The 15,877-nt window shown below is 34.5% G+C and overlaps 1 protein-coding gene across 3 annotated transcripts in view; it reads left to right on the top strand.

Moving 5' to 3' along the window:
• Window positions 1-15,877, top strand: part of IQCM (IQ motif containing M) — a 524,263-nt gene that overhangs the window by 138,527 nt on the left and 369,859 nt on the right. For all 3 annotated transcript variants that reach the window (XM_056802759.1, XM_007496247.2, XM_056802758.1), the window contains one exon: window positions 12,846-12,927. In XM_056802759.1, coding sequence (XP_056658737.1) covers window positions 12,846-12,927 — 82 coding nt within the window. The remainder of the gene's footprint in view (window positions 1-12,845; window positions 12,928-15,877) is intronic.

The raw sequence follows: 15,877 nt of genomic DNA, 5'->3' as shown, positions 1-15,877 counted from the left end.
CAATCAAAGAGAGGTTAAGTGAATTATCTAGAATCACACAGCTGGTAAAGCTGGTGAAGCAAGTTCAGGGCTCTATCCACTATTCCACATTGCTTCTTATTTACTTGAATTTAGATGAATTTTAATTATGATTGACTTTGTAAATATCCTTCAGGGTTTTTTTCTCTATAAATGTATGCTACATTTTTTCCAAATATACTTTAGTTTCATTAGGGCAAAACCCTTAACTTTTATTATTGTTGTTTTTCAAAATAGTAAAGATCACCTAGTATGATGCTTAGTTCACAAGGGGCATTCAGTTGAGGTTACCAACTAATTATGGGGCTTCCTTTTTTTTTTTAAACTCTTCCCTTCTATCTTAGAATCAATATTGGGTGTTGGTTCCAAGGTAGAAGAGTGGTAAGTGTAAGGATAATTTTTAGTGTTTTGACTTAAAATCTAAATAAGTGGTCACCATGGGAAATCCCCAAATATGAAAAATACCCAAGACAGCTAGGGATTTATGGAAATTTTAATGAATAAAGAGAGAAGGAATTAAGGAAAGAGAGAGAGAGAGAGAGAGAGAGAGAGAGAGAGAGAGAGAGAGAGAGAGAGAGAGAGAGAGAGAGAGAGAATTAATTTAAACTGCTCTGGCTCAGGCTGAGCCAAGCATTAGTTAAAGGCCTAGGCCAAAGTGGCCTCCCTGAGCCTAAGGGTGAGGGAGTCAGCTTATTACTCACCACAAGACCATCTCCAAGCAAGCTCCAGTCCTCCACTGAATCTGCTGAACTGAGTTCAGAATCTAATTCAATTCAACTCCGACCTACTGAACTCAATTCAACTGACCTCAATTCCTCCTGACTTTTTACCCCTTCCTTTTAAAGAAATTTTCTCTTTTGTCACCTCCCCTAAATTTTCACATTTACCAATCACAGTAGATGCTTTTTTCCAGGACTGCCCATTCTTAATTCTCATCTTCTTTGGTTCTCACCTTCTCTGTTTAGATTATATCTTCTGAGTACTTCACACCCCTTTGTTAAGCTTGCCTTTTGTAAGTTACTTGACCTTTTTGTGATTAATTTAACCTTTACAAGTACTTAATACCTTTTTGTATTAGATCTAAAAATAGATATAGCTTAAGGTTCTAGCTTTACTATAAGGTATGAGTTATGGACTTTCATTGTTCAATCAGGAGTTTACAACTTTATCTTCCCCTAAGGCACTGTCTAATTAGGGTGGAATAATTTTAAAAGTTCCCAATACATTCCTGATTCTTGTTAGACCAAGTATCTCCATTGTTACAATAAGGGAGTAGCTAAATAAAATCTTCTAAAGTAGAGTCTGAGTAGTTTTTTAAGATTCACATAAGGGCAAAGGGATGGGGAGTTATGTGACTTGCTCAGGGTCACACAGCTAGGAAGTATTTGAGGCCAGATTAGAATCCAGGACCTCCCATATCTGGGTCTGGCTCTCAGTCCTCTGAGCCACCTAGCTGCCCACCTAGCTGGAGATTTCTTAGAGAGAAAAAATTCTACTTTGCATTGAGCAGACTTATCTTTAACTTTCTATGGTGTTAATAGTGATATAGAGAACTTAGTTAAATGTATAAGAATAGGAGCTATTCTCCAAGTGATAAATGGTAGAAAGACATAAACAGTTTTTGGATGAGGAAATCAAAATCACATATAGGAATATGAAAAAATGCTCTAAATTGATATCGATGACAGAAATGCAAATCAAAACAACTCTGAGGAAACATTTTATACATTTCAGATCTGGTATACTGATAAAAGGGCAAATGACAAATGTTGGAGGGAATGGAGAGAAATGGGGACACTAATATAGTGTTGGAGTGTGAACTGATCCTGCCATTTTGGAGAGCAATCTGGAATTATGTCCAAAGATTTATAAAGCTATGTATACCCTTAGACTCAGAAATTGCACTATTAATGCTTTTTCCTAAAGTGATCAGGGTAAAAAGAAAAGAACTTATATATTCCAAAATACTTACAGAAACTCTTTTTGTGATGACAAAGAATTAGAAATTGATAGGATGCCCATCAGTTGGGAAATGGCTGAACAAGTTGTGACATGTGATTGTGATGGGATAGGGATACTATATATTTCTTATGAAATGATGTACAGGTTAATTAATCAAAAATAAAACATGCTAAGACCTAAGTGAAAATAAGAACAGAACAAGCAGAACCAGGTGAACCTTATATATAACAACATAAATATTACTTAAAGAAAACTTATAAATATCCACCTCCAGAGTAAAGAAACCTAATAAATAGAAGTAAGCAAGACATAGCATACAGTCACATATACATACATATACACACATATATATTCAAATGATGCCTTCTCTAGATTGGAGAGTGGTTGAAAGAGAACCTGGAAACTTTAACAAATAGACAAATAAATAAAAAATTAAAAAACCCAATGATTGCTGGCTTTTATAGAGCTGTGACATTGTCTTGATTTGATTTTGTGTATCATTACTACTAAGCTCCCTTTCCTATCATATTCTTCACTCCATTTATGCCTGCTTCTTTTGAAATATTTAATTTTATTTAATTAATTTATTTAGAATATTTTTCTATGGTTACAAGATTCATGTTCTTTCCCTCCCTTCCCCCCACTCCCCTCCCATAGCTGATGTGTAATTCCACTGGGCTTTACATGTGTCATTGAACAAGACCCATTTCTATATAATAGATAATAATTTATGCCTGCTTCTAAGAGTGTCATTTTGGATCTATTAATTGTTTGATCTTAGAGTGGAATTATCTGATAATTTCATGAAACTAACAGAGAAGAAGTGTGATTTACTAGACAGTATGCTGGGCTTAGAATCAGTAAGACCTGTATTCCAACTCTGCCTCAGACATTTACTAGCTAGGTACCCATGAACAAATTATTTAAGTTACATGATCTATATCATCATCTGTAAAAGTGGGCCAATAATACTCACAAAATCACCTCCTATCAGGTTTTTTGTGTGAGGATCAAATGCAATACTGTTTGTAAAATGCTTTGCAAACTTGAAAGTCCAATATTTTAGACCGATTTTTAATTGAATGTGACACCAAGAAGAAGTTTCTGAACCAAAGGACAGCCATGGACATTGAATTAACAACCTAGGATAATCATCTTTCTTTTACCTGGGCCAGTTATGTGGCCAATATTTTTCTTCAAATTGTCATTTGAATGTAATTTTACAAGATAACAGATGTATGGTAAGCTGCTATTGCCTCTATCTCTGTTAAAATTATTTTTATTTTTATTTTTGTTACCTTGAGTTCCTGTAAACTTATTTGGCAGGGCTATTTAAAGTTAAACCCACAAATGTAAAGGAAAAATAAATCATTTGTGAGGCTTTTGTCTTCCAGTCAAGCTCAATTAATTGAACACATCATCACACCACTGGATCCATTTTTTCCCATGTCCAATTTCCATCAGCTCTCCCCTTTCCTCACATACCTACTCAGGGTCAGCTTGACAGTGGAGTCCTTCAGAATCCTGGAAACTGCTGTAGGTTCTTTGAACTTTTAATTGTGTTGTCAACATATTATCATAATTAACATTTCATCCTCTATTAAGAGCCCACATCCCTTTGATAGAGAAGTTACTTTCTTATTCTCAGTAATTAATTGTAATTGTCTAGGCAGTGAAATTCCAATTAGATGTTTTTTTCTGAAGGAAAAGGACAAAAAAATACCTTAGGAATACAATTCAGAAGGTTTACTGTCTTCAGAGTAGGTCTGCAAATGTCTTTTTCATCCCATTGTCATTTTCTATTTCTCCCCCCCTTCCTTCCTTCCTTCCTTCCTTCCTTCCTTCCTTCCTTCCTTCCTTCCTTCCTTCCTTCCTTCCTTCCTTCCTTCCTTCCTTCCTTCCTTCCTTCCTTCCTTCCTTCCTTCCTTCCTTCCTTCCTTCCTTCCTTCCTTCCTTCCTTCCTTCCTTCCTTCCTTCCTTCCTTCCTATCTTCCTTCCTTCCTTCCTTCTTTCTTTCCTTCCTTCCTTCCTTTCATTATCTATTGCTACCCCAACAAACTTGAAATAGGTATTAGGAATATTTTTATTGTATTTCTGTGAATTGATCAAGAAAGGAAGAATAGCATGAGTTCGAGATTCAGATCTATTTCCAAATGCTACTCCTTGCCATCTGTGTGACCATAAATAAATTGTATTTTTCTTGGTCAGTTTCTTAATCTGTACAATAAGGGGCTTACCTGGATGACTTCTAAGTTCCTTTACCTGAGGCCATCAAGCTTTTTTTTTTAAAATTTATTTTTTCTTTTTGCTCTTTATTTTTCTAAAAAATTGTTTGTTACATTAAATAACTAATTAATTCCTTCCTCCCCTCCCCTTTCCCCATTAGAGAAGGCACAAACCAATATATGTACATGTACAACTATGTTTTATTTCTATTTACGATTTTTTTCTCTCTAGGTAAATATCCACAAGTCATTCATACTTCAAATACTATTTCTCTTGCTATATATATAATGTTCTCTTGGTTCTACTTGTTTCACTTTTCATAATTTCCTATTGATCTTTCCATGTTTTTCTAAACTAACCTGTTTATCATTTCTTATAGCTCAGTAGTTTTCCATCACAACTATATGCCACAACTTGTTTAGCCATTCCCCAATTGATGGACATCCCTTCAATTTCCACCATTATTTACCACCAAGAAGAAAACTGCCATAAATATTTTAGAACAAATAGGCTCTTCTCCTTTCCCTTTGATCAGTTTAGGAAATACATTTAATAGTGAAATTGCTGGGTCAAAAAGTATACTCAGTTTTGTAACTTTTGAATTAAAAGGCTTATTGATGTCTTTTCTTTTTACTAAATTCCTTTCCAACTATACCCCTCTTCGGCCTTGGTTCCATTAAAGTTTTTCTTGTAATAAAGAATGAAAAATAGCTGAACAATAACTGCCAGATTTGTAGACTGCATCTGATAACATAGGAAGTTTTCCATATCCATAGTCTTCTACTTCATCCACGAAAGAAGTGAGATCTACTTTATATTACCTTTTCTGGGGTTCAGATTCATTACAATTACACTATATTTTCTTATTTTTTTATTTATACACTTAAAGTCAATGTTTATATTTTCCCCAGGTTGTGTTAACTTCACCCCACATCAGTCCACATAAGTCTTCCATGTAGTTTTGTATTTGTCATATTTGTTATTTCTTTAGGAGCAATAATATTATATCACACTTTAAATCAGGATTTTTTTCAATCATTCCTCAGACAAATGGCCAGGTGTTGTAGTGTTGTTTCCAGTTGTTTGCTACCATAAAAGTGCTTCTATCAATATTTTTTTATGAATGAGATATTTTTTCTCTTTGACCTTCTTATATAATATATCTAGCAGTAGGATGTAGGTAAGCACTTTATTAAAATTGAAGGGAGAATGTTGTTCTATATTTCTGCTAACGTATATTTGTTAGTGAACATCATTAACCTAATCCTTTATATTTGTGCGATTGAGATGGTATAAGCTGAAAGACATCTTTGCTATTATCTTTTCTTATCAGTATCTTCACTTAATTCCTTTAAATGAAACACCGCCTGTTTATGTATTTGTACATAGATACACGTACAAATAGGCATAAAAACTCATCAGTGTTTTCACTGGGGTTAGATAAACAAGCATTTGATTGATTAAGTTTATATTATGTTATTACGGCTAGAGATACCTTAAGAAAACCAGAGAGGCACAGAATAAAAATAAAATTTTATTGATTTTTCTGTTTTAAAAAAAAATTATAGTCCTTCCTTGATAAACTAGATTTCATTCACATAATAATAATAAACTTTTAAGCAAAGCCCATTGATATGCGAACCTTCCCTTATAGTATATACAACACTCTTACATCCATATTCTCTAACCTCTCAACTGATAGGTATGAAGTGTATTTCCTTATCTGCTCTCCAGGATTATAATATAAAGGATTGTTCTGTTGATTTTACTGGATCAGTCCTGTGATTTCATTGGTAAAGAGGTTTCTTCCCTTTGCCAGTGTATATTAGTAACTCTTCAGCAATTTATAATATTTTTTAAACCCTTACCTCCATCTTGGAATCAATACTGTGTATTGGTTCCAAGGCAGAAGAGTGGTAAGGGCTAGGCAATGGGGTCAAGTGACTTGCCCAGGGTCACACAGCTGGAAAGTGTCTGAGGCCAGATTTTAACCTAGGACCTCCTGTCTCTAGGCCTGGCTCTCAATCCACTGAGCTACCCAGTTACCCCTAGCCATTTATAGTCTTAGAGTGTTGCTTGAGGGGTAATAAGAGGTTAAGTGACTTGCCCAGAGTCATACAGCCAGTGTCAGAGACAAGACTCAAGCATGTCTCTGTATTTCCGAAGTCATCTTTTTATTCACTACCATGTGCTATTTCTGTGATGCAGAGATTAAAAAAAAAAAGAGTGACTATAGATTCTTAAATGTAGCAAAGAAAAGTTAGTGTAAATCAAAACATATGTATTAGAGAAATTGGTAGTGCATGCCTGGCTACAAGATAGACATAAATTAGATTCTTATCATTAAAAACTGTCACTTTATGGAATTTCAGACACTAATGGGATAACAAGCCACACCTGACCCTGATCATTTTCTATTCCCTTACGTCGTCTTTTTTTTTGGATTGGCTTCTGGGTGTCCAAATATAGCAGATAACTGTGAAATGCTTCAGAACTCAAAGTGACACTATAACCGTCAAGTATGAAATTAAAGTGTTAGCATGAGTAAATCACATTGAATAGTGCTGTTCAGGCATCTTGCATATGCATGCAAGAGAAGTTATATCATTGTAAGATGCAATAAGACTGGCATGGCTCATCACCCCGCCCCCCCACCCCCCGTCCCTGCTTTTTTAAAGATTCCCCCAAACCCCAAAGCTCTAGTCCTTCTAGTGTGATTGGTCCTACCTTTATAATTATAGCCTTCTTTTGCTCAGAAAAGCAATTTGTAAAGCAATATGATTATATTATGACTAAAGGAAAACTAGTCCTTTGGAGTAATTTGGGGGAAGACTTTGAGGTTTCCACAGAAGCAACAAGCCAGTCATTGATGCAAAAAGCAGTAGATGTTTATTTAGTATGTTTTAACTGCTACAAAGTAAAGTACTTAATTTGATATAGCTATGAAGAAGATGGCAAGTAATTGGGAGTTTGAGAAGATACTTGTAACAGAAGATATAAGGATACAACTATATTGCCAGAGGGATAGGATATATCCTTAATTTTTTTTGGGGGGGAACAGGAGAGTCTAGGTCTTTAGGCTATGGATGGAGTTAAAAAAATGGAGTTGATGAGAAAATGGCAGGGGATCTATCTGGACTGGTATTTATGTCTCTTCTTCCTCCTTCGTAATCAGTTCAAGCACACTTGGGTATTGACCCTCACAAATAAGTCTAAGGCAAAAAAGGAATGTGTTTCATATCGAGTCAATGACGCTCTCAAGAACATGTGTTTGGTTTCCTGCACATGATATGAAGGGCACCATTTAACTCAGATGACAAGACCTATTTTTTTAGCAAGACCTATTTTCTATTCTAGGCTCACATAGTCACTAGCTTTGCAACCTTGAGTTAAGTCTAGAGTCTTGTAAAACCTGAGGATTTCCCACTTAGAATGGACCGTAAGTGCTATCTAGCCAAATAGTCTATGTGATGTAAGAATCCTCAGTGGCATTCCTTACCACCTAAACTCTACTGGAATATTTCAAGTGACATTGAACTTACTACCCATCAGGCAGCCTGTTCTATTTTTGAAATAGTGGGGTACTCTGAGGGAGAGACAGGAAGCCTAGATGAGTGCCAAGGAAGTGAGGATTTTCACTCTAAATAAAGACTCTGAGAACTTTCTATCTGACTTGCAGCTGAAGGCTCTATGTACAATGTCTCTCCCATTAGAATGTAAACTCCTTGAGAGCAGGGACTGCCTTTTCTTTTTGTATCTCCATTTTGTAGAGTGCTTTGCACATGGTGTTCATTCATAGCTACAATCTAAGTTATAATTTTAAGTAGTATTTATATAGTGCTTTACATTTTGTAAAGTCTATGATTTTATAAGGTTTTAAAAGTATCATCTCATGTGTTAAATTTAAATAACCAGTTAACTCTCTCTTTCCCCTTGCCCCATTAGAGAAAGCATCATTTGACAAACATATATGTATTTGTAAAATTGTCATTTCTATTTATCAGCTCTTTTTCTAGAAGTAAACATATACAAGTCATTCTTCAAATAATATTTCTGTTTTTCTTCAGTTAACCTGTTTTTCGTTTCTCATGGCACAGTAATATTCCATCATAATTATATGCCACAACTTGTTTGGTCATTTCCCAAATGATGGGCATCCTTCAGATTCTAGTTCTTTGCTTCCACAAAGAGTGCTGCTATAAATATTTTAGAATATATAGTTTCTTTCCATTTTTCTTGATTACCTTAGGAAATAAACCTAATACTGGTCATGCTGGGTCAAAAAAAAAAAGGCATGCACAGATTTATAACTCTTTGAGCATAATTCCAGATTGTTCGACAAAATGGTTGAATCAGTTCACAGTTCTACCAATAGGAATTAGTGTATCTTTTCCCACATATCCTCCAATGATTATCTTGCCCTCTTAACATTTTAGCCAATCTGATAGGTGTGAAGGGATATGTCAGAGTTGTTTTAATTTGTGTTTCTCTAAGCAATAATGATTGGGAGCATTTTTCACATAGTTATATGTAGCTTTGATTTTTTCATCCCAAAACTGTCTGTTTTTTTTTTAACAAAAAAAAGTAAAGGAAGGTAGTCTAGCCTTTGAACTATATTGCAAAGCAGTAATTATCAAAACTAAATAATACTGACTAATAAATAGAAAAGTAGATTAGCAGAACAAAACAGACATAAGATAATCAATTGTAAAAGATTACAATAATCTTGTTTTTGACAAAAGTAAAAATCCAAGATTTTGGAATAAGAACTCATTATTTGATAAAAATTCTTGGGAAAATCATTGGTAGAATAGAAATCATTTGTAGAAGGAAAACTATTCTGCCCCCAATCACCTTTTAATTTAAATAGAGCCTATATTACCTATCTAATTTTCTATGTTGCCCCAGTAAAATAATATGAATTCTTTGTGGTCAATAACTATTTTTCTTTTAAAATTTAATTCCCCTGTGCCTAGCACATATTAAGTGCTCGATAAACACATATGCACCGTATAAAGGGAACCCCTTCCCTATCCTAGGGTTGTGAACGTTCTGCTCATCTGCACCAGCCCATTGGCTTGGTTGGAATGCTCCAAACAGAGACAATTTCCCAGCCAAAAATCTGGAGACCAAAGACCAGCCTACTCTGCAGTCTCATTTTTATAGTCCTCTTTCTCCACATCACATCCTTTTCCTGTGTGTTGGTCTAGCACATCTCAGGAACCAATCAAAGTCTCTTTCTTTGGAGCATTCCAACCAAGCCAATGGGACAAACAGAAAGTTCAGGATCCTAGGAGGAAGGGGTTCCCTTTACACAGCATTGATTAATTGTTAACTGGCTCTAGTGCTGAGGATTTTAAAATGAGGTTGTAATTAAAACATCTGAAGTCATATCCTGTCTGTTGCTTATCCTTGTGTAATCTTTGTCAAGTCTTTTTTTACTTTGAATCTTACTTTTCTAATGTGTAAAATGGGGGTCATAATAGATACACAACCTCTTTCATAGGGTGGTGGTGAAGATCAAATAAAATGATATTTGTAAAACAAGGTGCAATATTAAATAGAAGCTATTAAAGATAGGTACTGAAACTGTAACTTCATTGATTTATGGAATACTCAGATAAGAAGACTTTCCATATTGATGCAGGTGGAGAACTTGGCAAATTAGCACTACCTAGGGCACTGAAAGATTGGTCCAGAGTCATACAGATAGTATGTGTCAAAAGCAGGGGTAGAATTTAAATTTTCCTGATTCTAAGGTCAGCTATTTATCCTCTAAGCTATATTTCCTCTCAAGCTATTATATATAAAAAGTAAAATTTAGGCTTAGAAAAAATTTTGGGCTGGGTATTGATTGTATCAAAATTATTATTAGCTCTAATTCCTTCTGGATGAGTTTAACTGCTATTATGCTTTATTAATTTTGTAATTTAATCAGCTTCTTCTCTGAGTTAGTTTAAAGTTACAAGTTAACTTGTTGTTATTCCCAAAAGGTGATTTGTCTATTCTTTCTTGTCCTTGTATAATTAAGGAGGGTATTATCTTCCTCACAAACCCTTCTAGGTGCCTGGGAATTTTCTTCTGCTTCTTTTTTTTTTTATTAAATCTTTTTTTTAAACCTAACCTTCAGTCACAATGGCAATAATGTACCTACCTATTCAAATCTGTAGTTCTTATAACTAAATTAACACAAGTGAGCCCTACCTTAGAGTCTTTGATTATTAAGAGAGTCCATTGACCCAATTTATTGGTTATTGATTCAGATCATTGTCTCTCAATTTACCTTAATTTTCAAAAATAATAGTACATTTTGTGTTGGAGGGAGCAAGTAAGTTCAAAAGAGTTAATCATATGATATCACATAATAAGTGATCTAGGACTAGAACCCAAGCCTTCCAGGACCCTCTATTTCCTATCATAGCAAATATAAATTCTTTTACTCTCTATAGTACTCTATCAATTGCCTCTAATATTCTATCCCTTCTCAGTACTCACCGTCTCCAGTTTTTCAAAACCTCTAAGCTGCATGAAACAAAAACTCATTAAATATAGAGATCTAAGTATAGGGAAAAAAGCCATGTGGTAGAATAAAGAGTAGATCCTACCTGTCATCCTTTCCATTACTGTATTTTTTCCAAGGTAGTTTACAAATGAACTTATATCACAATTCTTTCATGGTTATAGAAGCAGTTATTTTATATATCAATACAAAAAAATTGAAAAACAAATAATAGCAGGACAGTAATTTATCCCAGGTCCATTTTTATCTTTTCTCTGTTCAAATAAATGACTGCGCGATAACAATAATAACAATAGTAGATCAGCTTTTTAAAGTGCTTTAAGCTTAACAAAGTGCTTTTACACATACAATTCCTTTTCTTATTGGTGAGTCATAGAGTGTGCATGTACATGTTGGATTATAAGACTTCTGAGGCAAGACTGAGACTATATGATTCTTTGATTTCATGATTCCATGCCTTGATTCAGCCACTTCATTTTAATGAAGATGCTTAGCTTCTCTGGCTATCAGTCTTTTCAAATATAATATGAGCTTTACATTTTATAAAAACATTTAAAAATGTATACTTTATTTCCACATAACAAACACCCCAAACAACCTCCTCCAAAGTATTTTCCCTGAGTATAACATCAATTGTTAACAGGAAGACAGACTATATTTAACTTTGATAGCATAGTATTAACATTGGTCATTCTGTTTAAATACAGTTGAGTTGTCTCTCTGTGTTTAGTTTGTTGACATCATTGTATGTCAATTGTTTTCTGGATCCTTTTTTCTTTATCCCTCATTACTTTATACAAGTCTTTCCATGTTTCTTTGAACTCCTTATTTTCATTTTTTACTGTTCAGTGACATCCCATTACACTCGTGTACTATAATTTCTTCAACTATTCCCTAGTTATTGGGTATTTTGTTTCTAACTTTTTCCTCTTATAAATAGTGCTGCTGTGATATTTTTGTACTGATGAGTCTTTTCTTGCTGTCAATAACCTCCTTGGAGTATAAACTCAGTAGGCTTGCTGGGTCAAAGAATGAACAGTTTTATAACTTTTATTGCATAATTTTCAAATTATTTTCCAGAAGAGTTGAACTGATTCACAGTTCTACCAGCAGTGAATTAACATGCCTGTCTTCCTACATTAAAAATAAATTTGAAGCATTAAAATTTTTTTCCATAGGATTTAGAGCTTGAAAGGGTATAGTATACTGGAATGGATTAAAATCAGGCTTCATCACAGGGAAGTTAAAATCTTATATTTGACACAGCATGGATGTATGACCTTGGGAAAGTGATTTCACCTCTCCATGCTCTTGGGTACTCTCTAAGGTTATAAATTACAGAAAGGACACATATTTGAATTGGTTGAGGGAATTTTCCACTGGAATTGGTAGAGGGAGTTCTCTGCCTGGGAGTCCTGTATACCAGTGACATCACAGGTCTGGTCCCTGTCTGTAGAGCTAGAAGAGAACTTCAGGACTTTCAGATGAAGAAACTAAGACCAAGAAAATGTAAACGAATTGCTTAAGGTCTCACAGCTGGTGAATATCAGAGCCTTTAGCTAAATGCAGATGTTCAGACCCCAAACCCAGGGTTCTTTGCATTATATTACACTGCTTCTCTGACCTACTGACATTTCTGGACTCCTCAGTGTTTTCATTTGCATGATCAAGAAATTGCAGAATAATTTTAAAATTGCAAATTGTGTATCATCTTTATCCTCATCGTTATGCTGATAATTTAAAAAGAATTCTTACATTCATGGTTACATGCTGTGGAATTGTTGACATTAGTCCAGAAACTCTCTCCATCATGATACATGTAGTTCATTTGCTCCATACCTCTGAGTTCTAAATTTTGGTAATTGCAAAGCATCTGAGTAACATGGTATAAAAAAAATTAAAAACGTAAAAAAACTCAACAAAAAAACCCCATTCAAATGTGTTTTTAGAGTTTTTGTGTGTTAGTAATTTCTTTGAAAAATGTGTTACCTCTTGTTATTAAAAAATCTATGATTTGCAATTTAATTTGGAAAAAATGCACATAGAGCTCAGAAACTAATAGGAGCATGCAATTAAAACCCAGCTTGTTTTTCTTTTTCCCTTTCCCTTTTTATACTAGTTAATTTTCGTGAAATCCTGGGCATAATTGAACCTTTTAGCAAACAATTGGAGAAAGATAAGATCAAGGTGGACCCATTCAGGTAATATAGTTTGATTAAATTGTATATAAAATATGTGTATTTATTATACGTGTGCATGTGATTTATTTTTCTATTACTTTTTAGTTTCTTATCCTATTGTCCTTCCCACTTATCTCTGTCATCCCCCTCCCCCTGCCTTCTACCCACTTTGAATCACCCCCATGTATGAGACTAACCCATCCTTCTGGTTGAGTAGCTCCAAACCCATCAATTATCACAATCTTAGTTTTTGGTTCAATTAACTTTTGAACTGGAGGATGCCTGAATGGTTATGCTCACCATCTGGGTTTGACAGTGCATAAGCTTGAATCCAATTTAAGTCTGTCTTCTGAAAAAAAAAAGTGATTATGCTTTATCACAAAATTACATGAGTATAGAATTTCAGCATTTCTTCTAACACTGATCATAAGATAGGGGTATATTTTATTTTTCCTTTCAGAAATTTTGGTAATACAGAATTAATCCTTCATATAAATGTAAATGATGGTGTTTCTAAATGGTCGTAAATAGTCCTGGTCTTATTTTTGGTCTCTAGAAAGGAAGGAATGTTTGCTAGGAGTTAGGAGTAACACTTTCATTATACCTTTAAGATGACACAATATCAAAGCAGCATTTTTACTGTGGCTATAAGTCCAAATTGAAGATCCATTCATCAAAAAAATAAGCTTGATTCAACAAATATTTTGTCAAGGGCCTGTGTGAGGCTGTAGAGATACTGAGACAAAATGAATCCCATTGGAAATTGCCTCTGCTGATAAAATTATATATCTCCTGGGTATTTGGTTAGCTGCATATTAGCCTGAACAATGGATTTGATTAGGTTTTAATTAGTGTTCATCTCTGAAAAGGGAGGAGGCAGGGGTTCCTGTAGTTTATAAGATCATAGACATATTTGGAAGAGACTTCAAGCCTAATTCCTTCAAATTATAGATGAAGAAATTGAGACAGAAAGAGGTGACATGACTTACCTTTTGTCACTCAGGTAATAAGTGTCCAATGTGACATTTGAACCTATGTTGCCCTGTCTTTAAGGCCAAGCTGCCTTCCAGTTGATAGGAGTATGTATCACAGCAACTATTCAGTGAAAATATTCATTTTTGAGCATGTTCAACTACCTTCCAAGTTCTCATATAGCAGTTGAAGAACACAGAGTACTATAAAACACCTAGGCTAGTGTGACCTTATTTACAAAAAGGAAATATTGCTATCACTTGTTACTGTGGGAGAAGCCACCACTGATTCATCAGGGTATATATTTTCTGCACTTTGTATTATGATAGAGAGTGAGATTCAGGGAGAAGCCTATTGAAAATTGCAGGGTATCTGGAAATATTTAATATAATTGTCATATGAGAACCCCCCACTGAATCAACTCCATGAGGTCCCTTATTAAATTCATTAATTCATTCAGCTAACATCTACTGAGTGAATACTTTATGCAAATAACTGTGGGTAGACTCTGTGGGAGAGACATATATGAATAAGAAGATCTTGTCCTCAGGGAGTTTATAATTTAATAGCTATTTATAGACGAATAAAATGTCATGTGGGAGATACAAACTAGGAACTATAAGAATGCATATAAAGAGAGATAGAAGTATTTTGAGGCATTCTGACCCAGGTTTATAGAAAATCTTTGTCCACCTATGGTGGTCCAATATTATTAGGGAAAGATTTTATAGCAATATGGTTCACCAACTAAATGAGGGCATACGAAATCTCTCAGAACTAGAGGAAAGAAACCAAATGAAGCCAAACCAAACAAAGAAATGTTGAGTCAAAGTAGTAAGTTGAGAGGATGGAAAACCCCATTCAGAAATTAGACCTGGGAAAAGAGACCAGAGGAATTAACACCAGCCTTTATTTCCTAGTGGGCTCCTTTCTGTTGTCAAATTATAAACAATTTGGGCAGGTTGTATGTATGGAATTATTGACATCACCTGAGAATTCAGTTGGAAAGTGATTAGTGAGGAGGCTGATTGTGTTACTATAATATTTTTAGAAAGACCAATTCAGAAAAATATCATGAGGAAAACAGAGTGTTTTATGGAGAAATAAAATAGGAATGCCATTAATTTAGACCCCAGAAACATGACTTCTCCCTCTATACAGAATTTTAGGCATATATTTACAAATAAGGATAACATAGCATTTTCAGCATTTTCCTATCAAAGAATCTAGATAGAAAGGGTTTCATCAGAACTATTTCAATTTGAGTATGGTTTTGACAGTAGCCTAAATCAGCTTTCTGAGGACTTGCCTAGCCAAATTCAAAGTCTTGTTATCATCAGATTGCCTACTAGGTGTTAAATTCTTTTGTAGTTCAATTCAGATCAAAATCATGATGTTCCTGTTATGTGTAAAGGTGCCAAGAATGCAAAGACAACAATAAGACATCCTTACGACCTTTGTATTTTACCTGATAGTCAATGCAAATCATTAAACTTTCATGCGTACCAACCCTGTTCTCAGTGGCAAATGATCAAATTATAGATTCACCAAGTAAAATTGCCTAAGACCAACTTTGATTTCAATATTAAAAAATCGCACCAAGAAACTAATATATATGCAAGGTAATATGGTATGGTTGACAGAGTGGTAGGTCTGTAATCACTAAGACTTCAGTTCAGATCATACTTACACCTACAAATTATGGTACCTCAGGTAAGTCACTTAACCTTAATCTACTAAAACCCAACAGGTTTTGGGTTATAATCTACTTTGCTAGAGGAAATTCCCACCCTTGTTATCTCTACTGAAAAATAACAGATCCATGGAATATTCAAGAAGTAAAAAAAGTTTTGTGACCACCTCCTTAGTGGAGCCCTTATTCTGTATGTTGGAGGGCAAAAGGGATTGGTCACACAGTGATTATGTGAATGGATACTTCAGAGAGAACCTTTAATAGTCATATCTTTCTAGCTGAAGCTAACCAAATTGTGAAGGTGTA

This window comes from Monodelphis domestica, chromosome 6 (assembly GCF_027887165.1).
Source record: "Monodelphis domestica isolate mMonDom1 chromosome 6, mMonDom1.pri, whole genome shotgun sequence".
NCBI classification, from domain to species: domain Eukaryota; kingdom Metazoa; phylum Chordata; class Mammalia; order Didelphimorphia; family Didelphidae; genus Monodelphis; species Monodelphis domestica.
The sequence above is the reverse complement of the archived record's forward strand: the minus strand, read 5'-3'. Positions and strand labels throughout refer to the sequence as shown.